General features: G+C 44.3%; 1 protein-coding gene across 5 annotated transcripts in view; it reads left to right on the forward strand.

Annotated features, from left to right (window-relative positions):
- The window catches only part of lrch1 (leucine-rich repeats and calponin homology (CH) domain containing 1), a 52,826-nt gene that overhangs the window by 27,202 nt on the left and 6,301 nt on the right, over positions 1-19,323 (forward strand). The window contains exons 8-21 of one of the 5 annotated variants that reach the window (XM_072686663.1): positions 1,039-1,144; positions 1,895-1,980; positions 3,138-3,205; positions 3,448-3,510; positions 3,678-3,755; positions 4,983-5,019; positions 6,314-6,427; positions 7,801-7,857; positions 8,222-8,291; positions 10,377-10,490; positions 12,449-12,558; positions 12,788-12,925; positions 13,063-13,140; positions 16,910-19,207. In XM_072686663.1, coding sequence (XP_072542764.1) covers positions 1,039-1,144; positions 1,895-1,980; positions 3,138-3,205; positions 3,448-3,510; positions 3,678-3,755; positions 4,983-5,019; positions 6,314-6,427; positions 7,801-7,857; positions 8,222-8,291; positions 10,377-10,490; positions 12,449-12,558; positions 12,788-12,925; positions 13,063-13,140; positions 16,910-17,185 — 1,395 coding nt within the window. In that variant the 3' untranslated portion in view covers positions 17,186-19,207. Of the gene's footprint in view, positions 1-1,038; positions 1,145-1,894; positions 1,981-3,137; positions 3,206-3,447; positions 3,511-3,677; positions 3,756-4,982; positions 5,020-6,313; positions 6,428-7,800; positions 7,858-8,221; positions 8,292-10,376; positions 10,491-12,448; positions 12,559-12,787; positions 12,926-13,062; positions 13,141-16,909; positions 19,208-19,323 lie in introns of those variants that run through there. The other 4 variants (XM_072686667.1, XM_072686665.1, XM_072686664.1 and 1 more) reach the window with 4 other exon arrangements.

Raw genomic sequence — 19,323 nt, forward strand, 5'->3', positions numbered from 1 at the left:
ACTGCACTTCAGGCAGATGTTAAACCGTCAGTCTGACCATTACCACTGTTACGCTGCTCTGGATCAGAAGCGGGACGCTTAGAACCGTCTAGACCAGAACGGCTGGTGACTGATGATGCAGCGGCTGCTGTTGAACAGAGGCTGAGTTTAAAGTTCTCCCCTGTAGTTTTGGGTCTGTAACCCCTCGCTAAGCTAACCTGGTGTCGAGAGGAACAGAAAGGAGAACTGAAGGACCGGTTCTGCTGGGTTTGGACTTAGCTGCAGTCTAGGCTAACTGCTCAACTGAGGCTCAAATCCACCTGTTTAGAGGATAAAGCCTCAGATCTGAGAGTCGAGGGAACCGGGTTAGGAGGGTTCTCTACTGTTTTCAGGATCAGTTATCAGACCGTCCTCATCCAGGTTTCCCTACTCTGTCTTTCAGTCGAGCTCAGCGTCACTAAACTTAAAGTACAGTAAAGTACAAACTTACCCCACCTGTTTACAGAGCGTGACCTCACCAATCAGTGAGCTCCCACAGCGCCCCCACCCTGCGGCTCTCTGAAATGCACAGGGGGTGAACGACCTTATTTGGACATGTACTAGAAACACACAGAACAGAAATCAGACACGTCGTAATTCTGAGAGACCGGCAACATTTTTATATTTTATAAGCCTACTTGCATGTATATAATAAATGTTATATGTATTTTATTATTACACTTATACTTACATATGTGTAATACATATGGGACATATTATTTATAATATAATATTATACACTAAACTATGCAAAAATCCAAGTGTGAAAAAATGCACATTTTTATAATCCTTTATAATCAATTTTAATATATTTTTTTACTTCAGCAAATTGTAATAAAAATATATATATATATTTAAAAAAATATGAACTGTTATGTATAGTTTATAAATGGTTTATATGTGTTTGCCAGGGCAGGTCCAGTTGAATTGGTGGGGGATTGTAGTTAGTAATATTGTTAAGTGTGTATAACGCGCACGCGTGTGTGTGTGTTTACGCGTGTGTGTGTGTGTGTGTTTCAGCCGTCTGATGAAGACAGCCTGAGTCTGACTGTGCCCATGTCCAACATCACAGAGGAGGACGGAATAAGTAAAGATGACTCCAGTGAACACATCAGCGCTTTAACAGGTAAACAGATATCTCCCGCACCCCCTCACCCGCACTCCAGCACTGTCCACACGGGGGGCAGCCGTGGCCTAAAGGGTAGAGAAGTGGGTCTAGCGCCGGAAGGTTGCTGGATCGGCACTCTGGACCGGCTAGAAGCCGGACTGGGAGGAGTAAAGGAGCAGTGCTTTTCTTCCCCCCTCAGCATCCACTGCTGAGGTCGCTGCCCGCCGCTCCGGGGGTGTGTGTGTTCACTGCCCTTAATCACTAGTGTGGGGGTGTCTTAGGGAGGCCGGAGTGGTACTAGCTGCAAAGGGGCACAGGTGGCCAACCAGGGTCCAGTCTAATGTCTCCTTTTATGAGCCTCTCACCATGATCATGTCGGGCTGTGTGTGTGTGTGTGTGTGTGTGTGCCTCCAGACCCTCACTCTGAAGATCTGCTGCTTAACCTTAAAGCTTTCAGCACCCCTCCCACAACCCTCACTCTGTGCTGACACTCTCCTTCTTCCTGTTGTGTATCTGTGCTTCCTGTCCTGGTTACTGCTTCAGGTTAAGCATGGGTCAGGCTTGCTTACACACACACACACACACACACACACACACACACCCGTGTGCAGAATGACCGTGTTTTCTTTGCAGGGTGTCAGCACCACTGGAGGATGTTTTTCTTCCACTCCTTTCAGTTCCTGCAGCAGCATATCTCACTCAAGACGAATGTGTGTGTGTGTGTGTGTGTGTGTGTGTGTGTGTGTGTGTGTGTGTTGTGTTGTGTAGCAGACAGAAGCTCGTCGGACTCTCTGAAGGAGCAGTTTAACTGCAGAGACTCTGCCCTCACCTCTCGGTTTGTCAGTTATATCAAGGTAAGGAAGACGCACAGCTCGTGTTTTAGCCCTCCCAGCAGACAGATGGGCAGTGATATCCAGTTCAGACACTAGAGGGCGCTCTAGATCATGTCCAGAATGAATGGGTTCCTATGGAGCGTCATCAAAGACTTTGAACACTGTTAAACTCCAGCTATACTAGACTTCCTAGCTCTGTCTGATGGATATTCAAGACCTCAGTGAGCATTAACGACCAATCAGCTGGTCAGATCGCCAGCCAACCGTGTGGCCCCATACACCCCATTAAATTAGGACTTGTGCAGGATCGCCCTCTACTGTCTTTACTGTCTTTGTGTAGAATAAATAGGGTGAGGCCAAGCACCATAACACTGATGAGTTCTGATTGCAGCTCTGTTTCACTTATTTTTAGTTTACTAACTAGTTTTTCTGTTTGCTGAACTAGTCTGTAGAGTTTCCTAACTAGACTTTAGGGTTCTAAGGAGGAGTCTAATAGTTCTTAGATTTTATTAAACAGATTTTTTTTATTGTGTGTTTATTAACTAGTAAATGTTTTTTATTAAATGTAATTTATTTATTAAATGTGTTTATTAACTAGATTTTAGTGTTTATCTAATTTTCAGTGTTTATTAACTAGTAAATGTTTTTTATTAAATGTAATTTATTAATTAAATGTGTTTATTAACTAGATTTTAGTGTTTATCTAGTTTTTAGTGTTTATTAACTAGTAAATGTTTTTATTAAATGTGTTTATTAACTAGATTTTAATGTTTATTGCCTAGTCTTTAAGTGTTTATTAGTTTATCAAATAGTTTCTAGTTTACCAACTAGTTTTCTAACTTTTTGTAAAACATTTTAGTTGTTAGAAGTTTGAAATTGTTTTTCATAAACATAATTTCACTTATATTATTTATATTGCCCTTTAGTAACTCATCTGGTAAAATTTTTCCTGAAAAAAAAAATTAAGTTAACTTCTTGTTTACTGAATGCCACCCCCACACAATGGCACAGTGGGGTGTTCGTGTGTGTGTGTGTGTGTGAGACACTGACAGGCAGGCAGTGTTGGACTGACCCATTACAAATGCTAACCAGTCAGTTCCTTATTGTGTAGTCACATGACTGAGTGCAGCTGGAGATGATGTGTGTGTGTGTGTGTGTGTGTGTGTGTGTGTTTGTAGGGTCGAGGAGTGGACTTTGACGAGCCCCTCAGAATAGAAGAGGACAGTAACTGGGCCGCAGAGCAGATGTGAGTATTCTCTCTTTCTTCAGTTCTTCGGTTGTTCCTCCGTCCTCTCCTACCCGGTTCCGGGGAGCTGCAGTGGTGGTCCTGTGCGACCAGTGTCCTGTGTCCAGTGTAATAGAGCTCAGAGGATGAAGCGGTTATTGATGGAAAAATTATGATTAAAAATAACAAATTCACCAAATACTGAAGTTACTGAGCCGCGTCCGGTGTCTGAACGACCTCTCCGGTCTCTGACTGACCCTCAGGTCGAAGGTCGAGATGATCAGCCCTCTGAAGGAAGCCGTGGAGCTGCTGCAGGACCCTAATAGGTGAACATGAAACTCCTGGGTCATCCTCCTTTATAGGTCGTAGGTGTTGTTTTAGTGACTGCCTGCCTGAGTGTGTGTGTGTGTGTGTGTGTGTGTGTGTGTGTGTGTGTGTGTGTGTGTGTTAGCCATGCTGCTACAGACCCCTCTGTGTTTGCGTGTGTCTACAGAGTCAGTATGAATTCAGCGGAACTGTCCGGAATTAAACTCTACCCGGTGGAGATGGTCAACGTGGACGAGTCTCTTAAGTAAGCTCAACTTTACCTTCCTGAACATTATAATAACAACAATAATATTAATAATGGAATTTTTATAGGCACTTTTTTAAGATGCCAAAGATAACCAAAACAACGATATAAAAAAATGTAAAAAACAATTAAAAAAAATAATAAACAACATACTGTCCACTAGAGCTGGGCAATATGATGATATTTTATTGTATTGTGATCATTCTTTAGTAACAGTAAGCTTCTCTAAGCATACGGAGGAGACTGTTATTGATTAGACTGAAGGGTTAATCAGATGAAGAGCAGCAGATGTTGAGTATAAATCACTGTATTCAGTACAGGAGAGAATCTGAACCGCAGTGTTAAAGAATCTGATGATGTGTTTATTACATGTATCATGATGGATCATGTATTGTGAAAAAAGTCTTTAAGCATCGTGATTTAGTATTTTCACCATATTGCCCAGCCCTACTGTCCACTTTATTAGAAACACTACGCTTGTAGTTGTAGACAGTGGGGCAGATTTGCATAAACGAGAATTCGCAAACCACCCCGTCACGCAAAAACATCCCACCTGAATGACTGATTGTGCATATTTTCTCAGGACAGTCTTGAAAACACACTCTTATTATTTTTTAGACTTTTGGTTATTTTAGGTTGATCATGTACAGCATTAGGGTTAGGTTCAGGTTTGAGGCTGAAGTTGGGTTTAGGTTTACGATTATAACAGAACTGGTTACAGTTGAGTTGCACATAGAAGCTTCTGCTAAGTGTGTCTGCTGTCGTCTCTCAGATTATTAATTGTATTAAATTATATCTCTCAGATTATTAATTTATATCTTTCAGATTATTAATTGTATTAAATTATATTAAATTTTATTAATTGTATTAATTTATATCTCTCAGATTATTAATTGTATTCATTTATATCTCTCAGATTGTTCATTTTACTGTATCTCATGTTCATGTACTGATCTTCTTTTAGACGCTCCAACCCGTGAAGTTGTTGAGCACCAGCATCAGTCAAATAACAGTCATTTAAAATATATTCACTGTTTATCTAAATGTGATTTCAATTATTATAAAAAGATGATTCTAATCGTCTGAGTGGTGTTGTTGTTGTTGTTGTTGTGTGTGTGTGTGTGTGTGTGTGTGTGTGTGTGTATATATATATATATATATATATATATATATATATATATATATATATATGTATATGTATTAATTCTCTGTTTTTTATTCTCCCAGTGGGCAGGACAGTGATGACGGACAGACAACGCCAAAGGTAGCGTGTTCCCTGTGTGGCATTTTATCTGTGGTGTGTGTGTGTGTGTGTGTGTGTGTGTGTGTGTGTGTGTGTGTGTGTGTGTGTGTGCTAACTACAGGCCTGCATCAGCACACGCTAACAGACGTGATCATGTGGGTTCTGACTCGGTAGGTGTGTGTGACGTAGTGTGTGCTGCAGGTGTGTGACAGTGTGTGCTGCCGTGCTCGGTGCGGTCAGTCTGTGTTGTGGTGTGATGTTCTAAAGGTTCTGGTCTCAGATAGAGATCCACACAGTGTGTGTGTGTGTGTGTGTGTGTGTGTGTGTGTGTGTGTGTGTGTGTGTGTGTTAGAGTGTATAGTGTAGAGTGTGTATCTGTGGGCGTGCCGTGGTGTTTCTGATCTGTTAGATACAGTAGCCTGTGTGTGTGTGTGTGTTTCACACAGTCCTGGCTTGTGTTTTGGTTCGCTGGTTTGAAGTGTGTGTTGGGTTTGTGACTGTGTTGGACACTTTTAGAAGCTTTAACCCCTTAAACCCCAAACGTCTTATTATTCAGCTATGATAATATTTATTATTATAATGATAATAATTAGTGTTCAGTAATGAGACTTACGGCTGCCATGGATACACAGTAAAATTAGTTACAGTTGTTTAATGATGTTTTTATCGCTTGTATTTGGGCCAGAATCCCCATGATTAGCACTTACTTGCTATGAAATTATCAGAAATCCTTTTTTCCGTTTCCGTTTTCGTAAACAGTGTAAACCCGTTCACTCCTAAGTCCGAATATGGAAATGACAACAAGCAGCACATTTGCATACGTCCACCTATTCAGCTTACAGGCATGTAGCCCTGCCCATTTGCGCCAAGGAGTAAGTAAGGAGTGTTTCAGCCTAGAGATTTTTTTTACATGAGGCACAGCATAGGACAGCCAATCAGAACAGTGCTCATTTAAATACATTAAATATAAGTGCTGTTAAGAGGTAAACAAATATAAATAATGATACTAGCTATTGTTCTGTATATAATAATAATAATAATAATAATAATAATAAAACGTTACATTTGGACACATCTCGAATGCTCATATATTAATAGGCATTTTCAAATATTAATACACTCCGAAATTGCAGCCCTACTAATTACTGATCTCTAATCATTATGAATTATTCAGGAGCCGCTGGTAAACCAGTCTAGGTTCTGTAGTTGCGCTGAAGGTGCAGTGTGGGCCCTCACGGCGGCCTGTAGGGGGTTTGGGGGGTTGCTGTGGTGTAGCTGTAGGAGTTGTGAGGTGTCGTCGTTGTTGTTGTTGAAGGAGGGTCCTGACGGAGGCTGGGAGTTCCAGAAGAAGAGACAGTACATTCTAGAACGGGCCCGGCTGGAGGCCCAGCTCGCGTGCCAGCAGTACGCCCACCACATGGCTCAAGAGGTAAAACTTCCGGGAACTGACGTTCCAGTCTGGAAGCGTGTGAGCGTTCTTAGACCTAGATCCATTCCATCTGAGCCCCGCGTCCTGTAGCCCTTCCATCTCCAACCGCATCGTGGAGAGGGATGCACCGGATGAACCGGAAGTCCAACGGGTTTACTGGAGTCAGGCCTTCATTCGCATCATATGTGGTTCATGAGGTTGAACGAAATTGAGTTACGAAATTGAACGAAATTCCAGTTACACCCAAAGAGCAATTATTAAATAGATAAAATAATAATAATAATAATAATAATAATAATGCTAAATATATAGAATATAAGAAGGGTAGACATGAGTAGGAAAAGTGGGAAAGCAAAGAAATAAAAAAAAACAACAACATAGCAGCAATTTATTTATATATATTTTATAATTATATATATGTGTGTGTTTATTTATATATATATATATATATATATACATATATATAATGTATATGTATATACACATATATACACATACACATACACACACACATAATAATATTATACATTTCTGGATTTCGGTGCATCACTAATTTATGAAAACGTCCTGCATACGTCTGATATCATCACTTCACCTTTATTCATCATCATCATCATCATCAAATTTCACTCTTCTGTCAAAACCATGCGTCTAGCTACATCTATATCCTTATATTATATAGCTATTGTGTGTGTGTGTGTGTGTGTGTGTGTGTGTGTGTGTGTGTGTGTGAGAGAGAGAGAGAGAGAGAGAGAGAGAGAGAGAGAGAGAGAGAGAGAGAGAGAGAGATAGTATGTTGGCTTCCTTGTGATGTACCGCAGATGTGGAAAGGTTGGGACACGCCTACATTTGGTCATGCTCAGCAGCTTAACAGCAAAAGGGAGGAGGAGGAGGAGGGAGGGGAAGACTGGGAGGAAGATGAGGGAGGTGTTTGTTGAGGGTGAGAACAGGCCCTCGTTGTGTCTCTATGCAGAGCCCTGCAGAGCCCTGGCAGCTCCAGCCTGTACTGTCACAGCTGAACACACACTGACCCAGAACACACACTCTCATCAGAACACACACTGAACCCAAACACACACATCAGAATACACTCTGGACCAGAACACACACTCTCATCAGCACCAGAACCCCTTTTATTCATATTCCAGGTTATAATCTCATCACTCAGTGTGTGTGTGTGTGTGTGTGTGTGTGTGTGTGTGTGTGTGTGTGTGTGTATATATATATGTAGGGACTTATTCCCCTCTTCCCCGTTTCCCTGCTGCCCTGCTTCATTCCGGGAGCCTGCAGCGGTCAGTCAGTTAGACATGCTGAGTGTGTTTAAAAGCAGGGGCGCTGGTGACCGACAGTGGTTCTGTTTTTTTTTGTTCTAGGCGGAGCTGATGTTTCAGGAGAGGTCAGATGATCATCTCACACACTATGTAGAGAAGGTACCTCCTTACTGCTGCAGTATATACATTATATTCATATTCTACATACACTTTATGGACAAAAGTATTGGGACACCCCTCTCAATCATTGAATTCAGGTATCCGATTCAGTCCCATTCAGCCACAGGTGTATAAATCCAGCCTCTAGTCCTGCAGTCTGCCTTTCTTCCACACATCAGTGAAAGAACGGGAGGTTCTGAAGAGCTCCCTGAACTCCAGCGTGGTTCTGTATGTAATAGGAGACACCGCTGCACCAACAACAACAAGTCAGCTGGTGAACTGTGTGGGTGTCCCAATACTTTAGTCCATATAATTGTCTGATATTCTGTAAACGAACCTACTGTAAAAATGTCCTACCTTTCAGAGCGACGTCCAGACCCCGGTGTCCTCGCCCCCGTTCAGCAGCCCCCCCTTCGGCCTCAAGCCCCGATCAGGTGAGCGCAGAAAGAAGAGCGGGAACAATCTTAAAGCCTGGTGCTCGTATGAGATCTCTCACTGCTCTCACTTCACACCAGCTCGAAGGCTCGCAGGGCCGTATATACAGGTATGTGCATATCAGAGCTGGCTAAAACACTGCAGTGGTTCTCAGGGTGGACAGCCCTGAAGAAGCGCCCCCCTCACAGTAGACCGTTAGCCCACAGTGCTGGACACGCCTTTACTGCAGTCTGACCTCTAGAGCCTCTGGAGCTCCTCAGACATTCCCCAGCTTGTCCCACTAACCCCTGCTGCAGTGTTTGCTCTGTTATCCATGTCCCTCATGTTGACATGTAGCATTAACAGCTAGCATTAATGTTAGCCATGTCCATTTCATATGTAGCATCACTGACTAGCTTCAGCCATGCTGTTCTGTGCTCGCTTCATTAGAAACCCGGACCTTCACGCTTGGGCCACTTCATGGGCTCCACCTACATGATGGGTCCACTGTATACTGACTGTCAGTGCAGTATGGCAGCCCCCCACCCCACCCCACCCCACCCTACCCCACCTCCCTGTTCATTACTGGTCAGTTTCTGAGGTTGTGTGTACTGTTTGGGTGGTGGGCTGTTCTCAGCACACACTAATTATTATTTTTTTCCTGATCAAGTTTTTCATAAATATTTTTATTATTTAAATATAAACCAGCTGGAACTTTTCCAATTTGAAGTCATCATTTTCTCTTGCAGACACATAGAAATTTAAAGAAATATATTTTAATGTAAATAACAGTTTATTTATATTTAAAAGCACTAGCTAGAATAATAATATCTTGTTTTACATTTAGCAAATTTTCACTATTATACCTCATTAAACCTGCCTTAATTATTTTTTTATAAATGTAAAAGCTCACTGGAATTTTGTACAATTATTTGTGCTAATCTTTAAAATGTTATATATTCTATTTAAAATAAATATTCTATTCTATTCCTGCAAACTACATAGAATGATTAAAAAAGGGGTTCATGACTTTTAATCTTATTTATTATTATTATTATTATTATTATTAATTTGAGGGGATGTTGGAATTCTTTGAACCTACCTTAAATTTTTGAATTTCTAAATAAAATTAAAGCTGACTATAATTTTGTAATTTGGAAAAATATTTCTTTAAAGATTCAAATTAAGCTCCATAATTAACTAGAATTGTTTCTGAAATTGTCATAAAAATGATCTTTAAGTCACCTAGAATATTTTAGAAATAAATAATCAATTTATTCTTTTAAAAAATCATTTCATTTGTCATTATTATTTCTTATTAAAACCGAATTAAATGTTTTATCATTTAACATTTTAATAAACTTTATTTTTTTTCAAAACCTCATCTTAAATATGAAAACCAGTTTTTGCATTTTATTTAATTTGTTTATTTTGTAATATTTTATTAAAACCAAAATTTATTATTTTTTATTTTTTCCCTAATTTAATATTTCCCCTAATTTAATAACTTGTTGGACTAATTTGTGTAATGAATTTTTAGTTTTTCCGCAGTGTTTTTTTTTTTTTTCTCATCACAGCAGTCTTACTGACATGTCCGTGGTGCTGTAGATTGTCTCCCCCACCCTAATCTATCCAGCCAAGACTGGCTCTGTGATCTGAACCTGATCTCTGATGAAGAGTTAGAGGGCACGGGACACGCTGCGGTCAGTGGACCGGCAGGGTGGAGGTTTCTGACCGAGTGTATCGGAGCAGTAACAGCATGCTGAGAGTGTTCCTGTGAAATGCTGCTAACGTTTACTGACTGTTCTACTGTTCTCTGTCGTGTTCTTCCGTCTCCATGTGGAACGCTTTGCATCCCATTCTGATCCCGCCCTTCTCCCTCCCTTGCTCCCTCCCTCACTCCCTCTCTTGCTCCCTCCCTCACTCCCTTGCTCGCTCCCTCGCTCCTGCCCTGCCTCTCCACTCTCTGCTGCGTCTCGCTGGCGCTGTTCTCCGTGCCTCTGTGGAATGATGTCTGAAACTCCTCCCTCTCTTCTGATTTTTTTTACACTTTGGCCCCTCCCTCTCCCGCACTGGCACTGCCCAACACAACATTCCGCCTCTAGCTCCACCTTCTATCCCTTGCTCGCCCCCGCTTTGTCTCAGCCCCCCTACACAGGCCACGCCCATCGATAGAGACACAGCCAATAGCCCAGCCGACGGAGGCATGCCGATCAGTGGTAGGTCCGCCTACTTGTTTTGCCCTGTCCAATCACAAGCCAGATGATTTCCACAGTTCTTTCTCGGAGTAGCCGATCTGGAGTCTGGAGGTCTTTACCGTTCCTTCTGCATTTCCTCCTGCTTCACTTGGATGGGTTGGGATCCTGATTTCTAATCTTACTCGGGTTCTGTTTGGTGGGGATTCGGTTTGAGTTCAGGCCACAGTCGAGTTCAGACGGAATTCTGTCGGGATCCAATCAAAATCAGATAGAAGTGTATTGGGGTACAGTCGGATTTAGACTGATTCAGTTGGGTTCAGAGAGAATTTTGGTTGGGATTGGTCAGACGGAGTTTTGTCAGGAAGTCCAGTTCAGACAGAATTTTGTTGGGATACATTCTGGTTTAGATGGAATTTTGTTGGGAATACTGTATTCCTCAGCCGGAATTCTGCAGGGATATATTCCAGTTCAGATGGAATTGTGTCCGGCTACAGTCAGATTCTCCGAATTTCGTTGGGATACAGTAGAGTTCAAATTAAATTCAGATTCAGATGGGATTTAGTTTGGGATACTGTCTGTTCTTCAGAGTTCTGTTGGGATGCAGTTGGGAGTTCAGATGGAATTTTGTGGGAATACAGTCGAGTTAAGACAAAAGTGTGTTGGACTACAATCGGATTCTCAGTTTTGTTGGGATACAATGAAGTTCAGACGGAATTCTGTCGGGATCCAATCAAAATCAGACAGAAGTGTATTGGGGTACAGTCGGATTTAGACTGACTTGTTGGGATTCAGTTGGGTTCAGAGAGAATTTTGGTTGGGATACATTCTGGTTTAGATACAGTCGAGTTAAGACCAAATTGTGTCGGACTACAGTCGGATTCTCAGAGTTGTGTTGGGATACAGTAGAGTTCAGATGGAGTTTTCTTTGGGAAAGTTGAGACGGAATCGTGTCCCGTGGGTTGGAACGGAGTTTTGTTGGGATGCGGTTTGGGAAAGTTCAGATGGGACTGTGTCAGGATTCAGCTGTGTGTGTTTTGGGTATGATGTATGATGACTGATTGTTGTGCTGATTTGGTATTGAAACACTCAGTATCAAGTCGGAATTCTGGTATTGTGATCTCCTGGCATTCCGCCTTCTGTCCTCATGGGAAGCATGAAAAGTGTGATTTCCCGTACCAAACAGAATGTGCTATTTTTTCGGCTCTGGCCTCTTTTGGTGGCCTTATTTGTGGGATTATTTTGGGACAGCCAGTCACGAACCGGCTTCACACACACACACACACACACACACACACACACACACACACACACACACACACACACACACAGAACACACCAAATCTGGTTGTGAGATTTGATCTTCATACTGGGAGAGAGAGAGAGAGGGGGGGGGTGAGCTCTGTTGGTTTTTAATGGGCCTTAAAGCCAGACGTCCTTGAGGGACAGAGAGACTTTCTGACCTTCCTCTGATCTCCGTCCTCCTCTGCCTCTCTCCCCGTTCCTCCCTTCCTCCCTCCGTCCCTCTGACCTTCTCCTGAAAGTCCAGAAACCAAACAGAACATCTCACACTGTCCCTCTCTCTCTGTCTCACTCTCCGTCCTCATCCCCTTTTCTATCTCTCACTCTTCTCTCTCTTACTCTAAAGGAATAAGTGTCTTCCTCCCTCAAATCAGTGATATTGATTAGTCATCATTATTAGTAATAAATTGATCAGTGTCAGAGGTCTGCACAGTCCTGGCCGAGGCTGCACAGTCCAGTGACCGCTGTTGGTCCACTTCTACAGAGAGTCTGACCTGTCTTCATTTCTCTGAGGTAGCCTGTCAGCTGCTTTTTTGCCACCACCTTGTGGCGGTTAGTGGAACAGCAGCTGTGCTGTGATGAGCTCCAACTTTCTCTCTTAAAGCAGACGCCACACACACTCACACCACACACACACACTCCAGCGCCCCCTAGTGAGGGTTGTTTGTGCTTTCTCTCAGTGTTCTTAAGGACACATAAGAGTTTGGAGTCGGTGGACCCTCAGTTCACCATGAGGAGGAAGATGGAGCAACTTCGGGAAGAGCTGGAGCTAATGGAGCAGCTCAGAGAGGTGAACACACACACACACACACACACACACACACACACACACAGCTTTCTAATACACTGACTGTACCTCACTTGACCACTGCCAGAGTGAGAACAGTGGCAGCTAGCCTGGTAGCAGTAGTCTGGTAACAGCCTAGTTATGCGAGCCTTTAAAAATGAAGCCTTATTTACTTTATATATGTGTGTGTGTGTGTGTGTGTGTGTGTGTGTGTGTGTGTGCGCATGCGCAGAGTATCGAGAGCAGACTGAAAGTTGTGCTTCCTGAAGACCTCGGCTCCTCCCTCATGGACGGCGTGGTGCTCTGTCATCTTGCCAATCACATTCGACCTCGCTCCGTCGCCAGCATCCATGTCCCATCCCCAGCAGTAGTGCGTTTCCACACACACACACACACACACACACACACACACACACACACACACACACACACACACACTGGATTTTTATTTATTTTCTTTTTCTCTGATCGTAACCCCCACTGTGTGTGTGTGTGTTTGACCCACAGCCGAAGCTCAGCATGGCTAAATGTCGGCGAAATGTGGAAAACTTCCTAGATGCTTGCAGAAAGATTGGCGTTCCTGAGGTGAGTGATGTCACTTCCAGGCCGAGGCAGCAGGGGGCGCTGTGCCCAGGTCAGGACTTTTATGTCATGACAGAGGAACTCTGGGGAAAATAAGGATGGGAGCAGACCTGCACTGCACACTACACACGTATTGCCCGTCAAAAGTTTGGGGACATCCAGCTGTTGGTTTGCGAAGCTCTCGTTTGGGAATAAAGCCACAGGCCACGCCCCTTTTGTTGCCTTGTTGCAATGTCAGCACTCAAACCTTTAAATGACGAGATACTAAGAGTTGATGGACGTCCTCAAACTTTTGAGGGTCAGTAGGAAATGGGCTGTGTTGAGGCCTCCTGCTGAGTGTGCTGAGACTGAGGGGGGGATTGGACTCTGAACTGGGCTTTTAAGTAGGACATACTCCTGGATCAGCATCCCTTTAACCATGTAGCCAATCACAGCCAGGGAGGCCTGCTGGAGCTCCTGGTGAGAGAGAATTTCAGTAAGTGGGAAATGATGACACTTGTGTGTGTGTCCTGTTGGGCATGGCATTTCTGAAATTCTGAAATTATTCCCTTGTTTAGGCCAACAGTCTCCTCCTTGTTCCACTGTTATCATATTGTGGCCACCATCCCCCTATTTGGACCACCATCTCTCTATTTAGGCCACTATCATCCTCCATTGGGCCACCATCTCTTTATTTGGGCCTCCATCATCCTGTTTGGTCCACTGTTCCCTTATTTGGACTGCTATAATTCTACTTGTGCCACTACCCCCTTACTTTGGGCCACCACCTCCTCTTCAGGCCACCATCTCTTTATTTGGGCCACCATTCCTCTGTTTGGGCCACCATCCTCCTATTTGGGCCACCATCCCCTTATTTGGACAGCTGTCCTTCTATTTGTGCCACTATTCTTCTTATTTCGGGCCACCATCTTCCTACTTAAACTATCATCTTCCTATTTTAGGCCACCCTATTCCTATTTTGGGCCACCAGGTTGATGTGGCTGGCTAATTAAATCGTTGCTGCAGGAGCGGGTCCGACTCCAAAATCTCATCAACACACGCAGAGAGGGAGGGAGTGTGAAGATGTGAAGGCTGTCCTGAGATCAGATCTAAAAATAGACTGAGCCTCATGAATCATGGCTTAGTTGGTGGTACAAACCTCGTACCTTCTGGGTAGCTGAGGAGAACAGCTCTGTTGTTTTGAGGAAAGCTTTGTTGAGTTGGTGCGTCTGATCCCGGAGCAGCACTCTCACACTGCCTCACACTGCCTCACACTGCCTCACACTCTCCTACTGGGACAACGTCATCGGTCATGGCTTTGGGCTTCCTCCATTACTCCGTGCTCACCGCTCTGCTGTGACTGTCCACCAGCCGGGCTCTGGTCAACAGAGCGGTGGTGCATGGTTCACACAGCGCTCCACAGCTCATCTTCACCAAAATACATGGCTGTGTGTGTGCGTGTGTGTGTGTGCGTGTGTGTGTGCGTGTGTGTGTGTGTGTGCGTGTGTGTGTGTGCGTGCGTGTGTGTGTGTGCGCGTGCGTGCGTGCGTGCGTGCGTGCGTGTGCGCGTGTGCGATTCCAAAACGAGTCGATTCCTTGATTCCTTTGGGAATCGAAAGCTCTGAAAGGCTCTGAGGCTTTGAAGTTCTCAGTTCCACACAGAGAAGAGAGCGAGACGTATTCAGTTGTCATGGCAACAGTCTGGCTCCATGTTACTCTGGGCAAAGCCTCTACCCACAGCGGAGAACCAGCTACAGTCTAGACCCTTCGTTTGGACAGGTCAGCCAAGGTTGTGTAATTAAACTGACCTAAGCTCATCCCTGAAGATCACCTGGTGACTTTCTCTGGGCGAATCAAATCTCCCGGAATTGATTCACCTGGAATCTGAATCTGAGAGGAACAGTCCTCCTACTTAACCCCTACTCAGTACATACTATTTATTAAGTAAGTACTAATTATTCAGTATTTACTAAGTATTCAGTATATTACTCAGTTACCTATGAATTATTCAGCACTTGGTAATTATTCAGTACTTACTGATTATTCAATAAGCAGTAATTATTCTGTAAATACTACTCATTCAGTACCTAATATATTAGTACTAATTAAGTACCTATTTACCTAGTAGCTACTAATTAGAAAATACATAGTAATTATTCCATTACCAAATATTCAGTATTAATTATTGAGTACATACTAATTCAGTATCTACTATTTATTCAATAATAGTAATTATTCAGTGCCTACTACTTTAGTACCTGCTAAGCTAGTACTTATTTCTGTATTTATTCAGACTCTAAGTATTAATTATTTAGTACTTTTAAAATATTTGATAAGTACTAAATAATTCATACTTAGATTCTGAATAAATAGTAAGTACTAAGTTATCAGGTACTAAAGTAGCACTGAATAATAATCATGCAGTACATACAAATTATTCAATAACTATTAATTATTTAAGTATTAAGTAAAATTAAGTATTAATGAATCTTTACCTGCTAATTATTCAGTACTGCTGGTTCAGAATCTACTGTGTGATGATCTGGAACTTATCGGAAGCTATTGGTGCCACCTTCCTCATGTTGAGTAGGTTCTCCTCGTTCCACCGAAGCAGTTCTGACCCGTCGAGGCAGGTGTCCTGCTGTGGTGTCCGGCACCAAGACTAACGTTAGCAGCAGATCCTTTAAGTCATGTTAGTTGTGATACGGGGAACACCCCAGAAGACCTGCCTGATGTTCTGGAGATGCTCTGACCCTGTCGTGAATGTAGTAAGGCCCAGTAGGGGAGGTTCTGTCTGGTAGGAGGTTGCGCTGCTCTGCTTTCGCTGTGTCGTAGCTTTGCTGCTCCGTTTCCTGTAGCGCTGCTGCTCTGCTAGCCTGCCTGCTGCTAGCTTGCTTCTGTCCACCGCTGCACTCCGCCTGACCACCTGCAGACCTGCATCGCTACACCTCAGCCTGACACACCTGTCCTCTGAGAGAGAGAGAGAGCACGAGAGAGAGGCTGATGGCTCTCCTCCTCAGAGGTCAGCAGGGCTGTTACTGTTCTTATTCCTGACCTTCTGACCTCTAACTGCCTTCCTTCCTTCTTTTCTATTTCCGGCCTGATGGACGACCCTCTTCTCCTCCTTCTGCTCCTGTTCCTCCTCTTGTTCCTCCACCTTCACCTCCACCCATCTCTTATCTCACCCATCATATCTCTCATTTCTGTTTTGCCTCCCTTCATCCCACCCATCATCCCTCCCTCTCTCGCTCACTCTCTTCATCCCTCAATTCCTTCCTCTGTTTCTTACTCCCTTCTCCCTATTCTCCCTTCTTTTCTCCCCTACCATTTCTCCCTTCCTCCCTCTCTCTCTCCCTCTCTCTCTCTCTCTCTCTCTCTCTCTCTCCCTCCCTCTCTCTCTCTGCCTTCCTTCATTTCTCCTTTCCTTCCTCTCTCTCCCTACCTCACTCTTCCTTCCCTCCCTTTCTTCCTTCCCTCCCTCCCATCCTTCATCCCTCCCTCCTTCCCTGCATCCTTCCCTCCTTCCTCCCTCCTTTCCTCCCTTCCTTCATCCCTCACTCACTCTCTCTCTCTTTCTCTATTTCTCTCTTCATTTTTCCTTGATCTCTCTCTGTACCCCCCGTCCCTCCCTCTCTATCCTCATACCTCTCTCTCGCACTCTCCCTCTCTCTCTCACTCTCTCTCTCTCTCTCACTCTCTCTCCCTCTCTCTTTCTTTCCCTGCCTCTTTTTTCTGTCCCCCCCCCTTTATCTCTCTCTCTCTCCCTCTGTTTGTGTGTGTGTCTCTCTCTCAGTCCTCTCTCTGCTCGGCGTATGATATTCTGCAGTGCTCTCTCCGGCCGGTCAGGGCCACGGTCGGAGCGCTGGTGGCGCTGGGCGAGAGCGAGGGAGTGAAGGAGGCGGACGGAGGGCGAGACGGGGAGGAGAAACAAAACGAGAGCAAGGGCCTCACTCCCTCTCAGGCCCCGCCCACTTCCTGGCAGATCTGGGATCTGATTGGCTCGAGCCTGGTGCACCTTTTCTGCCTCCTGCTGCTGTTTGTGGCGTACAGCTGGAGCGAACTGACATAACACACACACACACACACACACACACACTGTTCTGTGGAAAAGCACACAAAACACATCAGACCTGCGAGATATAGTGAAGGCCGGTGGTTAGGGCGCCCCCTGCTGTTTGCGTTCAGACCCTGTTAACAGTGAATTGGAGGTCACGGCCTGTTTGTGCATCCCTGCAGAACCGGGTAGCAGAACAGGCTGTTTGGATCCCGACTAGTACGTGTTCTGATCCAGGTGTGTTTAGTCCCAGTTTCTACAGTTTAGCCATGTTCACGTATCGCCATCAGATACCTGCACTGGCCGACCATCTCCGTATTGATCCATCCTTACTGAGTCCGTGTACCTGTTTCACTAAAGTGGAACCTTAATTGATGAATAAGTTGATTATCAAAAAATCCCAATGAACAGTACAAAATATTTTGAACGCAGCCAGCAGGGGGCGCAGTTCTGCACTTTCTCCCCATACCAAGATCTGAGCCAAGTCTTAAAATGTCACATACAGTATTCTACTGTAACCATACAGCTAAATCAACTTCATCATTATCTCATAATCAAACGAGGCAGAAATGCCACAATAATATTAGAGTTAAAGCGATAGTTCGGTGAAAAGTTCGGTAAAAAATTTGCGATGCATTGCGTAACACGAACGGTGTTAGCCTGGAAACTGGCGTTTGTCCGTTCTTCAGTCCATGTTTACAGTGTCAGAAAGCACATTATCACATGAGTGTGTGTGTGTGTTGATTTAAGCCTGCGGTTAGCACCATGCTATTATCTGGCTATTAGCTTAGCTACATTATGCTCGTAGCTTCTTTCCGAACTATCGCTTTAATGAGGAGATAACACTCCGATTAAATCAGAAAGGTCAACTGCACTGCGCTGCACCTTCTTTCAGCCTCACGTAACACTCTGCACACGTTTCTGGTTGCCAGGTTTGTACGTTTACTCACAGTTCTCACACAGAGTGTCGACCAGTGGCTGTAGAAAACACGGACGCTGTGCTTCCGTTCTGTCCCTTCCGTTCTATAGAAATGAAGCCAGAACTGTCCGCCATGTTGATAAATCTGCAACCAGAGTTTGCCCAGTCGAGACCACAGGCGGAGCCAGACTCGTCTATTCATTTGTTAGCCACGCTCCCTTCTCCCAGACCGAGCCTCAGTGTCTCAGACCGTCTTCACTGAGCTTCCAGTGCAGCAGCAGAGCAGGTTACCCCCTGGACTCCCAGTCTGTCCGGTAAGTGGACAACAGCTCCAACAGTAAAAGTGCAGCTCATGTAAGTTCCTCTACAACTCAGCTCCGGCCAAGACTGTCTGTCTGTCAATCACTGCATTCCTAAATGTAGCCCTGCCTTCTTACGATAGAGCAGAGTAAGGGTTAAAACTGATTTCTAGGGGAAAATAAAAATAGGTCGATATCAGCACAAGGAGACTTACTGCTGGAATCTGGAGACACTGGAGATGAAGAGACAGATGAGATGAGAAAATGGGCGGGGCTGTTTTGTAATTGAAACATATGGGGATGGGCGGAGCTACACATCATACTGCAACCAGCCAGCAGAGGCATTTGACCTGTGGTGGCTTCACTTTTAAGAGACGTTGCGTTGTCCATGTCTTCTACAGTCATGCTGTTGACCACAGGATGATTAACCGCTGTATTAGGCACTGCACAATAGGAGAGCGTCACCTCCTAGTGGCTGAAACAGGGCATAGCGACCCATGCCGCAACACACACTCACTGATTCGGTTTGATGACAGAATTGTACGTAGAATCAGGATCTTTTCTGGTTTCCTGGAGCAAAAGGCTTCTGGGAATGTTCTGGACACACTGAAGGGCTAATCAACCACTCGCGAGCCTGTAAATCGCTGCAGCTTCGGACGTGGATCGCGCTTCGTTTTCAGGTCAACGGCACAAGAACTTTTGCACTTTTTTGGGTGACATTGTTGTGAAAATGGAATCAGACCAACATCGGAGTGAAAGACTGCTTTCTTCTTCATCTCAGTCGTCTTTAGCCAGTCATTAAAGGAGAACTTAACAGTCTGTCTGATTTCCTTCCTGATTTTCCACGCTTCTGTTCCTGAGAGCTTTGCGGCCTCCACCCCAGGTTTGTTTTGGTGACCGTTGCGCCGGCAGGCTGTGTTCTGCCTGTGTTCTGT

Source organism: Salminus brasiliensis, chromosome 8, assembly GCF_030463535.1.
Source record: "Salminus brasiliensis chromosome 8, fSalBra1.hap2, whole genome shotgun sequence".
In the NCBI taxonomy this organism is placed as follows: Eukaryota; Metazoa; Chordata; class Actinopteri; order Characiformes; family Bryconidae; genus Salminus; species Salminus brasiliensis.